Consider the following 13,677-nt stretch of genomic DNA (forward strand, 5'->3'; position numbering starts at 1 on the left):
GTTACAAATTTTTACTAATAGATCTGAAATTATCATTAAAATCATCCATTGTACCTGAAGACTGGAGGGTGGCTAATGTAACCTCAATATTTAAAAGGGCTCCAGGGGGCGATCCAGGAAACTAAAGACCTGTTAGCCTGAATTCAGTGCCAGGAAAAGTAGTGGAAAGTGTTCTAAATATCAAAATCATAGAACAGATAGAAAGACATGGTTTAATGGAACAAAGTCAGTATGGCTTTACCCAAGGCAAGCCTTGCCTCACAAATCTGCTTCACTTTTTTGAAGGAGTTAATAAACCGGTAAATGTAGTGTATTTGGATTTTCAGAAGGCATTTGACAAAGTTCCTCATGAGAGGCTTCTAGTAAAAGTAAAAAGTCATGGGATAGGTGGTGATGACCTTTCGTGGATTACAAACTGGCTAAAAAACAGGAAACAGAGAGTAGGATTAAATGGACAATTTTCTCAGTGGAGGGGAGTGGGCAGTGGAGTGCCTCAGGGATCTGTATTGGGACCCTTACTTTTCAATATATTTATAAATGATCTGGGAAGGAATACGATGAGTAATGTAATCAAATTAGCAGATGATACAAAATTATTCAGAGTAGTTAAATCACAAGCGGATTGTGATAAATTGAAGGAAGAACTTGTGAGACTGGAAAATTGGGCATCCAAAAGGCAGATGAAATTTAATATGGATAAGTGCAAGGTGATGCATATAGGGAAAAATAACCCATGCTATAGTTACACAATGTTAGGTTCCATTTTAGGAGCTACTACCCAAGAAAGAGATCTAGGTGTCATAGTGGATAACATATTGAAATTGTCGGTTCAGTGTGCTGCAGCAGTCAAAAAAGCAAACACAATGTTGGGAATTATTAGAAAGGGAATGTTGAATAAAACTGAAAATGTCATAATGACTCTGTATCGCTCCATGGTGAGACCACACCTTGAATATTGTGTACAATTCTGGTCGCCGCATCTCAAAAAAGATATATTTGAGATGGAGAAGGTACAGAGAAGGGCGACCAAAATGATAAAGGGAATGGAACAGCTTCCCTATGAGGAAAAACTAAAGAGGTTAGGACTGTTCAACTAGGAGAAGAGATGACTGAGGGGGGATATGATAGAGGTGTTTAAAATCATGAGAGGTCTAGAACAGGTAAATGTGAATCGGTTATTTACTCTTTCAGATAATAGAAGGACTAGGGGCATTCCATGAAGATAGCATGTGGCACATTTAAAACTAATCGTAGAAAGTTCTTTTTCACTCAATGCACAATTAAGCTCTGGAATTTGTTGCCAGGAGATGTGGTTAATGCAGTTAGGGTAGCTGGGTTTAAAAAAGGATTGGATAAGTTCTTGGAGGAGAAGTCCATTACCTGCTAATTAAGTTGACTTAGAAAATAGCAACTGCTATTACCAGCAACAGTAGCATGGGATACACTTAGTTTTTGGGTACTTGCCAGGTTCTTATGGCCTGGATTGGCCACTGTTGGAAACAGGATGCTGGGTTTGATGGACCCTTGGTCTGACCCAGTATGGCATGTTCTTATGATCTTAATGTCCTCTTTATATCTGTGGTTTCCTTAGTGTATTTACGAGAATGGGCTCTGTTTCCTATCTTTTGTGTTCTCAGTACCAGACCCTGGGCTTTAATTTGTCCCTGATAAGAAAAATCCCAATTTGGCAGGATAATCCCTATTTGTGTGTAGGATCCCCTGAATGTCAAGATCATACCTGAGGTTAACATAAGTCCAGTCGTTCCTCAGCTTGTGTTCTGTGTCTCAAAAGTGAAGATTATATTGTGGGTCTCCAAAGGTCCTGTCTCCTCTGCTCCTTGGACTGCTTCTGGTGTGACCTCTCTAGAGAAAAGCTCTGTACTTGAAAAACAGGCTAATATAGCCCACCTCCTCACAACCCAAAAAAGGCAAAAACACTTTCACAGTCCATAACTCTTGAGGTGAGATGACTTGAGGAGTCACTGCTGCACTTCCACCAGGGAAAATGGTATGCAGGTCTTCTTCCCCCCTGGCTGCTGGATTCAGGGCCTGTCCCTCACCAAACGGGACCAGGGTATCACCCCAGCAAAATTGGAAAAAGATCCCCGAAACATAAATTAAAGTTTCTCTTTCAACTAGAGGTAGACCTTGATAGTGCAAGGGGTGCACTGCATAGATCTCCTCAAACCAATCCTTCAGCTCCCTACACCGACCCTTTACTCTCCAGAAGCCAACTGAAAAAAATCACATTCTCTAAGCCACTAGTCCCTCAAATGAACTAAGGAGATGCTATTCACAGCCAGCCTCAGGGGCAGGTACTGTAAAAAATGGTTTCTCCTGCTAAGCTGGAAAATACCTAGGACAAGGATCTAGAGCCATCCTGTGAAGACCAGGAAGTCTCTACAGCTAGATTGATTAGCACTGAATAAAGAGGTGAACTTAATTGGCATATCAGAAACCTAGTGGAAGGAGGAAAGCCAGTGGGACAGTTCAATACCATGGTACAAATTTTATCCCCATGATACGATGGATCAACTTGGTGATGGTGGGGGGGGATGCTTTATGTTAGGGATGGCATAGAGTCCAACAGGATAAAGATCCTGCAGTAAATGAAATGCACAATAGAATATTTATGGATGGAAATTCCATGTGTGATGGGGAAGAATATAGTAGTAGGAGTACTCTATTTATTTATTTAAAAGATTTCTTATGCATACTGTCCACTTGGCCAAAATGAATAGACAATGAAATTTGGCAGCACAGTTATCCCAATATTCACTGGGAAAATGTAACATTAGGAGATGCTAGGGAGATAAAGTTTCTAGATGAAATAAATGTCTGCTTCATGGAGCATTTGGGAGGGGGAGCCATTTTAGACCTAATTCTTAGTGGAATGCAGTAATGTTGGTGGGGTGCTCAGCAACAGTGATCAAATTGCCATCAAATTTCACTTAATGACTGGAGGTAGGGTATTAAGTAAATCTACAGCTCTAACATTAAACTTTCAAAGGGAAACTTTGATAAATTGATGAACATAGTTAGAAAAACTGAAAGATGAAGTTACAAATGTCATTTTTTAAAAATATCATTTTGGAAGCTCAGTCCAGATATATTCCATGCATTAAAAACAGTGGAAAAAAATCAAATGACTTCCTGCATATTTAAAAGGTGAAGTGAAAGAGGCTATTTTAGTCCAAAGTGGTTTTTTTTCAAAAATTGGAAATTGGAAAAACAGGAAGAAGCATAAGCATTGGCAAGTTAGATGTATAACATTGATAATGTGGACTAATACAGAATTTGAAAAGAAGTTGGCCATAGAAGCAAAATCTCATAATAAAATTGTTTAAATATATCTGAAGCAGGAAGCCTGTGAGGGAGTTGGCTGGACCCTTAGATGATCAAGGGGTTAAAGGGGCATTTAGGGAAGATAAAGCCATTGTGGAAAGACTAAATGAATTCTTTGCTTCATTGTTTAATGAAGAGGGATGTTGGTGAGATACCCATGTCAGAAATTATATTCAGTGGTAGCGATGTGCTTCGTTGTTTTTTTTAGGCCATTCGTTTCATTCATTTTGGCCTGTGTGCGCATATCTCACAATCGGAATGTATATGCACAACTCCGCAGGTATGTGTGCATGTGGGCACCTACCCTCAGATGCGCACATCCTAAGTTTTGTGTGCATACCTTCCAATCGCAAGATATGTGCACACAGCCGAAACAAATGAAATAAATGGCCCAATGAATGACATCCCTATTCAGTAGTGATGATTCAGAAGAAATGAAACAAATCACAGTGCAGAATGTAATAAGGTAGACTGACAAACTAAAGAGTAGCAAATTACTCGAGCCAGATGGTACACACCCCAGAGTACTGAAAGAACTCAAAAATAAAACTGCAGATCTGTTACAAGTAATTTGTAACCTATCATTAAAATCGCCCATTGCATCCAAAGACTGGCAGGTGGCCAATGTAACCCTGATCTTTAAAAAGGGCTTTAGAGGTGAGCCAAGAAACTATAGACCATTAAGACTGTTGTCAGAGCTGGGAAAACTCATGTAAACTAATCTAAAGAACAAAATCATGGTTTAATGGGACACAGCCAGCATGAATCTGCATAAGGGAAATCTTGCCTCACCAATTTGCTACAATTTTTTGAAGGGCGTTAATAAATATGTGGATACTAGTGAGCCAGTAGATGTAGTGTATATGGATTTTAAGAAGTTTGACAAAGTGCCCCATGAGAGACTCCCGAGAAAATTTAAACGTCCAGGATAGAAGGCAATGTCCTATCTGTTATGCCTCTCATCTATGATCTTAAGTGACTCCAGCATAGCCTCCAGCAGTATGCTGTTCCAAGGATCTGGGGTAGAACTTCCTGTAACTCTGAACTCCCTCTATAGGTCCCATAGCTGGGACTTTCTGTGGCTCTGGCTGATGACATTATATCCTCCATAAGTATATAAGGAAGTCCTTGCAACCAGCCAGCTCCTCTGCATCAGGTTTCCTGGTGTGCTTGTGTCCCAGGGTGTGTTGCTTCTTGCTTTGTCTCCTTGTCTTGCTCGTGCCCAATCCTAGCCTTGTTTGCGCCTTGTCCTTGTCTGCCTTCTCTGTTTTCTTGCCTTGTCTTATTCCTTGTTCTGCCCTGTTCCACGTCTTGACTTCTTAGATTCTGATTTTGGCTTCGACCCTGCCCTTCTGTGATCACCGTCTGGACCTGACCCTCTGCTTTGGACCCAACTTAGCCCCTTCTGCTGCCAGCCCTGACCTCTGACCTGTTCTTCGTCTCCGCTGTCTGCTGCCTGCCCTGAACTCTGGATTGTTAATCTACACTGCTGTCAGCTGCCTGTCCTGACTCTTACCTGCCCTTGGATTCCCCTCTCCAGACTACCCTAGGGACTTACCTAAGATGTGCCGGCTGCCAGAACCCAAGGGCTCAACCTATGGGGAAGGCAGCTGGTATAGGCGAAGCTCCAGCTGGTCCCGCCAAAGGGCTCCTCCGCCAGCTGCCAGTGTGGGTCTAGTGGGCTTGCTCACTAGGCTATGCCAATCGCACCAGAGCATCAAGAGTCCACCATTTTTGTGGGCATTACACTATCTTAGATTGCACACTGGTTAAAAGATAAGAAACAGAATTAGTGAGGTGATCAGATTTGCAGATGACACAAAATTATTCTGAGTCATTAAATCACAAGTGGATTGTGAAAATTTGGAGGAGGACCTTGAGATACTGGAAGACTGGGCATTCAAATGGCAGATTAAATTTTCTATGGACAAGTCCAAAGTGGTACATAGGGAGAAAAGTAACCCACACTATAGTTACACGATGTTAGGTTCCATCTTAGGAGTTACCAATTAGAAAAAGGATCTGGGAAAAGAATGGAGAATAAAACTGAGAATGTCAAAATGGCTTTATATCGCTCCATGGTGAGGCCACATCTGGAGTACTGTGTGCAGTTCTGTCACCACATCTCAAAAAAGATATAGCAATGATAAAGGGGGTGGAACAGCTCCCCTATAAGGAAAGGCTAAAAAAATTATGTCTGTTCAGCTTGGAGAAAAGGCTGAGAGGATATATGATAGAGGTCTATAAATCATGAGTGGAAAAGTTAGTGTAAATGTAGATCTGTTATTCTTTTTCACCCAATGTACAATTTAGCTCTGGAATTCCTTGCCAGAGAATGTGGTAAAGGCGGTTAGTGTTGCTGGGTTTAAAAAATGTTTGGACAAGTTTCTGGAAGAGAAGTCCATAAATTGTTATTAACTAAGAGTCTTAGGGGTAGATTTTAGAAAGTTGCACGAGCGCATCCATGTGCACACGCTACCTGGCATGCGCACATGGACTCCCGATTTTATAACATGCGCGCGCAGGTACATGCATGTTATAAAGTCGGGGGTCGGCGCGTGCAAGGGGGTGCACAATTGTGCAACTTGCGCGTGCCGACACCCGTGGCCTTCCCCGTTCCCAGCCCCCTAACCTAACATCCCTTCCCCTTTCCCTTCCCCTAACCCTCCCACCCCCTCGCCCTCACCTAGACACCTCCCCGACCTTTATCTTACCTGTTGCGCCTGCTCTGGGCAGGCGCAGGCTGCACACGCCAGCAGCTTGCCGGCATATGATCCCCTGGCACAGTGGCAAAATGGCCGCTGTGCCGGGAACCTCTGACCTCTCCCTACCCCTTTTTCGAAGACCCGGGACATATGCGCGTCCCAGGGCTTTATGCACATCTCCGGGCCTTGATAAAATAGGCCCGGCGTGCGTAACCCCACCTATGCACATAAATCCAATGGATTTACGCACGTAAGCTTTTTAAAATCTGGCCCTTAGGGAATAGCACTATTATCACTGCACAATAGGAACATGGAATTCTTGTGCTTTTATGTAAATTTTTTAAATTCATAAATCATATTTGATGCAGTGTTGTGCAACAGCTGTAGATGTTTCAAGACCAAGAAAGAGAGAGTTGCGTTGGTCAATTCTTGAAATGATAAGAGAATGCACCCAGAGATACAATTATTGCTTTCAATGAAAGGATGCAAACACCAAATATATCTAAGAAATAAAAATGATTTTTGTACTGTAGATGATATATGAATAGCCATAGACAATTTAGAATCTAATTTTAAACCTAATGCAGATACAATATCTTTAAGAGTATTTGGAACTTCAGTCACAGAAGGAACCATTTTTTTAATTATTTAAAAGTTAATCTTTGAAAATCTAAATTTTTTTTCTGGTCATTTATATTTAAAATACCATGCAATTTGTTTACCTGCATTTTTTGGAAAGTTAATGAGATTCACTGTTATAAAGCTAATATTAGTTGATGTCCGAATATCATCACTATTATAAATGAGTATAGTGGACTGCCAGCTATCTGAGATGTGGTCCTCTGTAGGATCATGAGAAGTGGCTATTACTCCAACAGTATCATAAGTTTCCTCATCTTTGCTATAAATATTTGCTGAAATCTGTGTTTCCCCTAAAAAAAAAAAAAATGGTTATGCTGTACATAAAAACATACTTGTTGATTTACATTAGCAGAAGATCCAACATCAAACAAAGGGAAAGCCATTACTAGTTGCAATTTAAAATATTAAAAAACAAAACAAAACAGATAATTTATTTGGTTAACTTTAGCTGGATAAGGTATCAGGGATATTCAGAGGGATAAACATCCCACTGAATATCCTCAAATAAAGTTATCAGCTACATAGCTATAAGGCCCTCATACTATTTATACCTCTATATGAGGCCCACCTGGCTACTTGAGGTGAGGATAGGTATTAGTGTAGGGGTTAGGGGCCACTTTGACATTCAGAGTGTGACGTACGAACAGAACAGTGCACTCTTGTGAAGATTTGATGACCTTCGGAGTGAGGAAATTCACCCAAAGATGAGATGTGTGCAATGTTCTCTCAACCTAGTTTTTTACCCAGGTAGAGAGTCCATCCAACCCCCTACACTAATACCTAAACCTCACCTCGAGTAGCTAGGTGGGCCTCATATAGAGGTATAAATACCTACCTAATATGAGGGCTTTATAGCCAGTCTCTCTCTCTCTCTCCCTCCAAAAACATCACAAAGTGCAATAAAGCCATATCACTGTTATAAATCTGCTGCTCGGAGTTAGCATTCTGTTATGGATCTCCTCCTGGAGAGGGAGGAGTTAGCAATTTGTTATCAATCCCTGCTGCTAGGAGTAGCAATCTGTTAGAAACTGCTCCCCAGGGGGGCGGAGTTAGAATCTGAAATAAATCACCCCGCCAAGGGGAGGCGTTGGCAATCTGTTATAAGTCCGCCAGGGAGTTAGTAATCTGTTATGGATCACCCTGCCAAGGGAAAGAGCTAACAATTGTAATACTCCGTAGGCGGAGTTAATGATCTGTGGTGGGTTGGCTTCCCACAGAGTGGCAGTCTGTATAATAGCGCTCTAGTAGTGTAAGGAATAAACACTTAAGGTAAATTGGTGAATCCCTGGGCCGATGGCAGCGCCCCCAGGAGGATATCCTGAGAGGTACTGCCGGCTAGGCTGGAGTATGGAGACAAACACAGATAATTCTTTATTAGACAGGAAGTAGAAGCACCAGAGGTGGCAGTAGTGAGCTGATGTGCCCGGCAAGGCTGAAGTCCCTCAGATACTGGAAATGTGGCCTCTGGGTTGCTGAGTTGTAGAGAGAGACTATAGGTAGTGAGTAGACAGGGTATGCTGGATACATAACCAGTAGTAGATGATACACTCACAATTGTAGATCTCTGTAATGGCTTTTATGCAACAGAGAGTCTTCAGTAAATTCTAGGGGTGTGCATTAGTTTTGAACTTAAATGGAAAACGCAACTTATTTTTTTTTTTAACTTAAAAAAATGATGAGGCGTAAACGATCGGATTTCCAACTTATTCAACATAGCTATGGGTCAGGAGGCCCATAGCTTGGGAATCACGTGACGCCGCGTCACTCTGACGTGGCGCCGACGTCACGTGATTCCCCTCGGGTTCGATCCCGGACCCCTCGTTGGGCCCAAAAGGCACTTTTGGCCAGCTTGGGGGGGTCAGGAGGCCCCCCAAGCTGGCCAAAAGTTCCTTTTGGGCCCAACGAGGGGTCCGGGAGCGAACCCGAGGGGAATCACGTGACGCCGCGTCACTGCGACGTGACGCCGACGTCACGTGCTCCTTGCAAAGGAGTTCAGGAATGGCGTCCTGACCCCGCTGGACCACCAGGGAGTTTTGGTAAGTCTTGGGGGGGGGGGGGGGGGGGGATTAAGGCGGGTGAGGGGTTTAAATTTTTATTTGCACATATGGACATAGACTCAACTTATGGAATTCTCCATATGTCCATATTGACCGCAAATGGGACCCCCTTTCGACTTATGGACTTATGAACTTAAACTTTTGGTCTGCACATCCCTAGTAAATTCAGGAACAGGAGCCGTAGGCGAGTACTGGTTCCTATATGCAGTCTGGAATGAGAACTCAAAATATCTGGTTATGAAATGGCTTCTGGAATAGAAGAGAATCTTTGGAGATGTTTTAGGAACATAGGCCCTCGTGGAGCGAGTACCAGTTCCTATCTGCAATCTATAATAGTAATTCACAAGATATAGGTATATGATAGCTTCTGATATAGAAGAGAGTTGAGAAGGGATTTAGGAACATGGGCCCTCATGGAGCGAGTACCGGTTCCTATCTGCAATCTGCACTAATGACTCACGATCTCCGTACCTGCGATAACGTCTTAGACAGAAGGGAGACTTCGGAGATTAGGAACATAGGCCCTCATGGAGCGAGTACCGATTTCTATCTAAAATAGAACTCACAGTGTTCACGTCTGCGATCGCTTCCAGGCAATAGGGAATCTTCTGAGCATTCAGGGACATAGGCCCTCGAGGAGCAAGTACCGGATCCCGTCTTAGCAATCTGAAATCAAGAAGAGAGAGCGGGGCCCCCGAGGAGCGGGAACCCCTAGGTAAGTTTGAGGAGGCAGAGCAGCAGAGAAAGAATTCCCCTTGCTAACTCGATTCGTAGTTGCAAGCAAAGACCTTTCAAGTTGGAAGCGGATGACGTGACTAGGGGGGATGCCCCCAAGGTTTGCGCCCTTGCCGGTACACTCTGGAGCGCGCGTGCATGCGCGCCCTTACGTCATCAGGAACATGGCGGATCCGCAGCATCAGGCCAGCCCGGGGATTCCAGGGAGAAGTGGCGAGGAGAAGCCGCGGCAGCATCTGTCCATCAGACCCAAAGGAAGTCGCCACAAAGGTAGAGAGGGTGGAGCGAGGGCAAGAACAGGCACGAACGCAACAATCACACAGCTTAACACATATGAAAAAGGTGTAGTTAAATGCTGTGCTGATATGGCTTTGCAAAGCCAGCCCACTATCAAGCCGATACAGTTCAGTGCGCTCAAGAGGAGCACACTTTTATTTATTTATTTATTTAAAATCTTTTCTATACCGTCGTTTAGTAGAATACCGTCACAACGGTTCACATATAGGCACATATAGTACAATGTATACGCAAATGTTCCTATTATTAGAAAGGAGGTGCCTCATGATCTCGGTGACATCGTTTCATAGTAATGGCTAAGAGTTTAGTGATGATTAATCTGACCTGTGACTAACCGGCATTTAGACGCGCGTTTTCGACGCGCTAGCTTTACCCCTTATTCAGTAAGGGTAATAGTGCGTTTTCGACGCGCTAGCTTTACCCCTTATTCAGTAAGGCGTAATAGCACGTCGAAAATGCGCGTCGAACCCCCCAGAGACTAATAGCGCCCGCAACATGCAAATGGATGTTGATGGCCCTATTAGTCATTCCTGCGCGATACAGTAAGTAAAATGTGCAGCCAAGCCGCATATTTTACTTTAAGAAATTAGTGCCTACCCAAAGGTAGGCGTTAATTTCTGCCGGCGCCGGGGAAGTGCACAGAAAAGCAGTAAAAACTGCTTTTCTGTGCATCCTCTGACTTAATATCATGGCGATATTAAGTCGGAGGTCCCAAAAGTAAAAAAAAATTAAAAAAATTAAAAAAATTAAAATCAGCCCGCGCCTCGCGGGTTGAAAACCGGACGCTCAATTTTGCTGGCGTCCAGTTTCCGAACCCATGGCTGTCAGCGGGCTCGAGAACCGATGCCGGCAAAATTGAGCATCGGCTGTCAAACCTGCTGACAGCCGCTGCTCCTGTCCAAAAAGAGGCGCTAGGGACACGCTAGTGTCCCTAGCGCCTCTTTTTACCGCGGGCCCTAATTTAAATATTTTGGTTTACTGAATCACGCACACAGGACACTGGCCTGTGCGCATGCCGGGAGAGCGGGCGCTCACTCGCTCTCCCGCGAACTTTACTGTATCGGCCTGTTTGCCAGAAACTTCTCCCCTTTCCTAATTTGTATCGCATGCGAAAATGCCATATAGCACTTTGATAAATGACCCCCTAAGTTAGAGGAATAACATTGCCTCAGCCCTAGTACACCTCTTTTTTTATTCAGCTAATTTTAGCCTTTTAATGATCTTTTTGGCTAAAATTTAGCCATAATACTACCTTAGATATTGAAAAGTTGCCATTTAGATAGATAAGTCACAAGTTATTTGGTTAAATGCCTTTGACTAATAGTCTCTTGAATTATATGTTGTTTTCATATTTATAATAAAATAGACAGATTTCTCATACCATATTCATCTTGGAAAAACTAGATTCTTTGTGGATTCTGATGTTTTTCATTGGACAAACTAAAAAAAAGAGTACACAACATCATAACAAAAAATGGTTTCCTTAGACCATTGTTTCCCAACCCTCTCCTGGAGGCACCAGTTGGGTTTCAGGAGATCCAAAATGAATATACATGAGATAGATTTGCATACATTGGAGACCCAGGATATGCAAATCTCTCTCATGCATATTCATTACGGCAATCATAAAAACCTGACTAGTTTGGTGTGCCTGCAAGAGAGGATTGAGAAACACTGCTTAGGCTATAGCATGTTAAAATTAACATCAAAATCATTTATCTATTTATTTATTTATTTATTTACTTATTTATTTATTTATTTTGTGTTTTTATATACCGGCATTCAAGATGGGAATCACATCATGCTGGTTTACATTTAACAGGGGGTGTAAAATGAAAATAAAATAAACAGTAACTGGTGAAGAGAAACTATGAAGTTACAATAAAACAAGGATGTTCAAAACTGAGTGAAGAAGGAAAGGCTACAGGAAATTAACAGAAAAAGCAATTATTTACAATGTTCTAGGAATGTTTGACTATGGTTGTCGTTGGATTGAGATTCAGTTGGGGTCTGGAAAGGCTTGAATGAACAACCATGTCTTGAGCCTTTTTCTGAATGTTAGCAGACACGGTTCCTGTCGCAGATCCGGTGGAATGGAGTTCCATAATGATGGTCCTGCTGTGGAAAAGGCCCGGTCTCTAAATGTAATATGTTGAGAGGTTTTGGTATGGGGTACATGAAATGATTCTCTGTAAGCTTCTCTAATGGGTCTGGAGGAGGTATGTTTTCTGAATGGAATTTGTAGGTTTAGTGGCGCATGGTGATGGATGGCTTTATAGATAATGGTAATGGACTTATAAATGATTCCATAGTGAATTGGCAGCCAGTGTAGGTCTTTAAGGATGGGAGAAATGTGGTCGCTTCTTCTCGTGTTTGTCAGTAGTCTGGCAGTCGCGTTTTGGACCATCTGAAGAGGTTTGTTGTGTGACGAGGGGAGGCCTAATAAGATAGAGTTACAGTAGGCTATCTTAGAGAAGATTATTGCTTGCAGAACCATTCTGTAATCTTGAGAGTGAAGGAGTGGTTTTATTCTTTTCAGGACATGAAGTTTATGAAAACAGTCCTTAGTTGTTTGGTTGATAAATGATTTTAGATTTAGACGATTATCGATAATAACTCCTAAGTCTCTTGCTTGGGTGATGTGAAGGTTGGCTGGCAGATTGGTGGTGATATTACTGTTTTCCGGGGAGATGAGAAGGAGTTCGCTTTTTGAAGAATTTAGTATTAAGTTTAAGCTATTGAGTAGGCAATTGATTTCTTGAAGGCAGGTTTCCCAAAATTCAAGTGTTTTTGTGATGGATTCTTTAAGGGGGTTCATGATCTGGACATCGTCGGCGTATAAGAAGTGTTTATGGTTCAATTTGGTTAACAGGTTACATAATGGAAGAAGGTAAATGTTGAAGAGTGTGGGGGATAGGGAAGAACCCTGGGGAACTCCTAGGGAGGAATGATGATGGTGTGATTCTTTATTGTGAATTTTAACCTTGTAGTCTCTGTTACCGAGGAATGTTTTGAACCAGGCCAATGCAGTTCCTGTTATTCCTATATTCGACAGCTGATTTAGGAGGATGGAGTGGTTAACAGTGTCAAATGCTGCTGAGAGGTCCAGAAGAATCAGTAAGAAGGAATGACCTTTGTCGAGGCCCATGATGAGGTGGTCTGTCAGGGATATGAGCAGGGATTCTGTGCTTAATGCTTTTCGGAAACCATATTGGGTAGGGAACAGAATATTGTGATCTTCGATGTAATCAGATAGTTGTGTATTAACTAATTTCTCCATGACCTTGGCTATAAAAGGAAGGTTGGAGATTGGGCGGAAGCTATTGGGATCTTTAGGATCCAGATTTGGTTTCTTTAGTAGTGGTTTGATGGAGGCCAGTTTAAGATCGTCTGGATAGATTCCCTGGGATAAAGAACAGTTAATGATGTCAGCCAGTGATTTGGAGATGGTGTCAGGGATTAGTAGGAGCAGTTTAGTATGGATTTGGTTGAAGGGGTGTGAGGAAGGTTTCATTTTCTTCAAAACTGCTTGGATTTCTGAGGCTGTGATGGGTTCAAAGGATTTGAGAGAAATGTCTTTGTCGGGGTGGTGATATGTACTGGAAGGGGAGGTGGTGTTGGAGGTAAGCTGAGTTAGGAGGTTAGTGACTTTATTTCGGAAGAAGATGGCCAGTTCTTCTGCTTTTGATTGAGCTTGGTTGAGTGAAATGTCTGGAGCGTTGATTTGTGTTAAGTTAGATACGAATGTAAAGAGGGCTTTAGCGTCGAAGATGAGGTCATGGATCTTATGAGCATAGAAGTCCCTTTTTGCTTTTAAGGTGGAGCTCTTGTAGTAGTGCAGAGTGAGCTTGTAGGCAGAGAGGGTGATGGGGGATGGTGCTTTACGCCATTTACTC

The 13,677-nt window shown here is 42.6% G+C and overlaps 1 protein-coding gene across 10 annotated transcripts in view; it reads right to left on the reverse strand.

The window, feature by feature from the left end:
• Nucleotides 1–13,677, reverse strand: part of IDUA (iduronidase alpha-L-) — a 914,728-nt gene that overhangs the window by 213,217 nt on the left and 687,834 nt on the right. For 9 of the 10 annotated variants that reach the window (XM_029602401.1, XM_029602339.1, XM_029602392.1 and 6 more), the window contains one exon: nucleotides 6,773–6,982. The exons of the other annotated variant lie outside the window; for it this stretch is intronic. In XM_029602401.1, the coding sequence (XP_029458261.1) occupies nucleotides 6,773–6,982 (210 nt within the window). The remainder of the gene's footprint in view (nucleotides 1–6,772; nucleotides 6,983–13,677) is intronic. 10 annotated transcript variants of the gene reach the window in all.

Source organism: Rhinatrema bivittatum, chromosome 1 (genome assembly GCF_901001135.1).
Source record: "Rhinatrema bivittatum chromosome 1, aRhiBiv1.1, whole genome shotgun sequence".
NCBI lineage: Eukaryota > Metazoa > Chordata > Amphibia > Gymnophiona > Rhinatrematidae > Rhinatrema > Rhinatrema bivittatum.